The sequence below is a fragment of the Buceros rhinoceros genome, unplaced genomic scaffold (assembly GCF_000710305.1).
Source record: "Buceros rhinoceros silvestris isolate BGI_N320 unplaced genomic scaffold, ASM71030v1 scaffold20001, whole genome shotgun sequence".
Lineage (NCBI taxonomy): Eukaryota > Metazoa > Chordata > Aves > Bucerotiformes > Bucerotidae > Buceros > Buceros rhinoceros.
In genome coordinates, this window is record NW_010396182.1 from 16,842 (window position 1) to 19,644 (window position 2,803).

The 2,803-nt window shown below is 42.0% G+C and overlaps 1 protein-coding gene across 1 annotated transcript in view; it reads right to left on the reverse strand.

Moving 5' to 3' along the window:
• The window catches only part of AGFG1 (ArfGAP with FG repeats 1), a gene marked incomplete at its 5' end in the record, with an annotated part of 15,065 nt that extends 12,791 nt beyond the window's left edge, over positions 1-2,274 (reverse strand). The window contains 3 exons of the mRNA XM_010145837.1: positions 332-488; positions 1,483-1,645; positions 2,159-2,274. Of these exons, the coding sequence (XP_010144139.1) occupies positions 332-488; positions 1,483-1,645; positions 2,159-2,274 (436 nt within the window). The remainder of the gene's footprint in view (positions 1-331; positions 489-1,482; positions 1,646-2,158) is intronic.
• Between the last annotated feature and the right edge of the window lie 529 nt (positions 2,275-2,803).

Here is a 2,803-nt window from a genome sequence, read left to right on the forward strand (position 1 = left end):
CGCTCTTCCTAATAATTTTCAGAAAGAAAATTGAAGGTCTAATATCAGCTCCTCCCAGCATTCAGTTACTCATCCTCTCCTTCCCCCGAAGTATTCAAAGTTCTAGCAGTAGGCAGGAGCAGCGTAATTGTACATATCATACATAACAGCGACAGCAACTCCCACTGCAGAAAGCAGGATTACGTCTTCATCCTTCCTGAAGGAAATCTTGAACAGTACAACATTCTCAAGGCACAGAAATTACATCTAACTCATGAAGAAGCTTAATCCAGTCACCAAAACTACACTTCACCCCTTTATTTACAAGGGATGTTCTGCTCAGAATACTCACCTGTGTGACTGTTGAAGTGTGCAAAATTAGCAAAGTTTGCTGTAGCAGTTGACTGAGGAGGAGCAGCAGCAAAGATATCTGAGCCAAGGTCGCTGAGGAGGTCAAATTGTTTCTTTTCTTGTGGCTGCTGTCCTTGAGATCGCACTACAACAGGGGACTACAAACAACATTTCAATTAGCCAATACAGAAGAGCCGATGTGTTGCCAAATGGACTTCAGCGCAATGCTAGAAGGCCAGACTAAGCAGAGCTCCGTAACAAGGCCCCGATTCCTTGAGTTTCGGATGCTGCATACAGCACAGCACCTCCTCCTGTGGGTTGAGGAGGACACTATTTCTGCTACTATGATGGCTTTTCAAGGAACTTTGCAGCAGATCTCCATGGATTAATGGGGCCTAGAAGAATAAAGCAGCAGCCACTTGAAAATTACATATTTAAAACTGCAAATACTGTAACAAATACAAGCCACAACATTTTACAAGTTGGGAAATAGTAGTTCTCTGCATTCTGAAAACATCCTTACAATTCAACGTAGGGAGAGAATAACTGAGGAATTTCATAGCAAGGCTGCAAGTCAAACTTCTACGCCTGAATCCTAAGCAGTGCATTTAAGAGTTGCCCGTATCCTGAAGGTAAAACAGTCTTCAAAACAGTCTCCTCCAAAATCTAAGTATACAGTGCTGTCCACTTTACGTGACAGCACACAGACACTCCCCAAAAGGCACCTGACAAGACAGTTACAGAACACATTGCGAGCAATAACAAACGTGCCTGCTCTTCACCCCCAAGTCACATTAATTGCGCATTAATAGTATCGGCCACTTTGTCTTTAAATAAAAAACCATGAAAACACATCACACTAGGGTCGAACTTCAGAGATGTTTAAGGAAAAGTCGATCATAATTAAACTTGTTTATCACACTGGAAAATTCTGCTTACTGATAATGATTTTAAAAATCAATTCAGTCAACAGAAACAAGCTTTATTTAGAACCCAACCTGCAAACGCCCGTATACTTCAGCAAAACATGTAAGGCAGTCCTCAGTGATCATACTGTCAGCTAACAGTTGCTACTGCAAGAGTTCTTGTGCCCCTGAGAGAGGAAAAGCACTGCTGAAGAGTTCTGGGCTCTCCAGCTCGGCCGTTACTCACTTGGCTGGGTGTGCCCTTGTTCAAGTGTAGCGTGGGTGCAGCTTCTCCCAGGAGAGATTTGAGTGGCTTCACCTCAGGTGTGCTGCTTGTGCTGCTAGCAGAAGACCCCGATATGGATGCATGGACTGATGCCACCACCTTTGCTTGCTCTGGAGGAACATACCTACATTCAAAAAGAGCAATGGTTTTTACCCATTTAACAGGAAAACTTATGCTGAATATTCCTAAGACCAAGTGTGAGAACTGATAGATCTCAGCTGACCCTGCAACAAGTTCTATCTGCAGTTTGCAAAATCCCCATTATTTAAATATGCCAGATATTTTTTAGAAGCAGATTCCAAGTCATCGTTATTTTAAAGCACTTAAGTACAAACCACACGTGCCCGCTTCTTCCTACCAAAAGCCTGCAAAGCCCTTACTTTACACAGTTGGTGACATTCCCTCAAGCCATTGCTACTCCATCCATATGAACTACACACTGAGAAACTTCTTTAAATAGTTTGTCTTCTCTGCTTCCCATAGGAGCTCTGAATCAAGTCCAGAAATCACTGTGCTTCACAGAACTGTGTGATCTAGCCCAAAAAGCACAGAAGGGGAAGACACTCCAGAGCGTGAAAACAGTCCATCTTCACTTCTTGTCACAAAGGCAATCTGGATAATTGTAAAACTTTCTTACCATCTTTTCTTTTCATACTTTTCCTGTAGAAATTCCTTTACTTTCTGTGGATCCCTGAAGTCTGGAATTGCTGATGATCTATCATCAAACAGGCCTAGCCAAATCTGTTTGCACACCTTCAAAAGAAAAAAAACAGAAAACACCAACCACAGGTTAATCACAGAAAACATCTTAATTCAAAACCCAGTTAAGTTTACAATTGTTAATACATCAAACCATTAAAAAGCATGGCTGCACATTTTTTCGTTCCAGACTGAGCTGCTTTAACATCTCACTGGTGCACCATGTTCTGCTCTAAATACCAAAAAGAAAGTTGAAAGACCATCTGTCACAGCAGGGCAAGCAGATCCTGGCATCCAATTTCACCACCAAATACTGCTTTTGCAAAATATTTGCAGCATGTACTCATGAAGCAGCAAAGCACCCGACTGCTGCTTGTGATCCCCAAGACTCTACTCCTTTACCTAATTCTGTACGTTCCCTTACCCATACCTAAGGGTTTAAACAGATTCCGTATGCCATAATCCCCAGATGGCAGGTTTTAAATCATCTGAGGTTTAGTATTTACACTTATAATTACTCTTTGCTCAGGATTAGACAGACTGTATTTCACACTTGATGCGTCTCCATTTATACAGCCTGCTT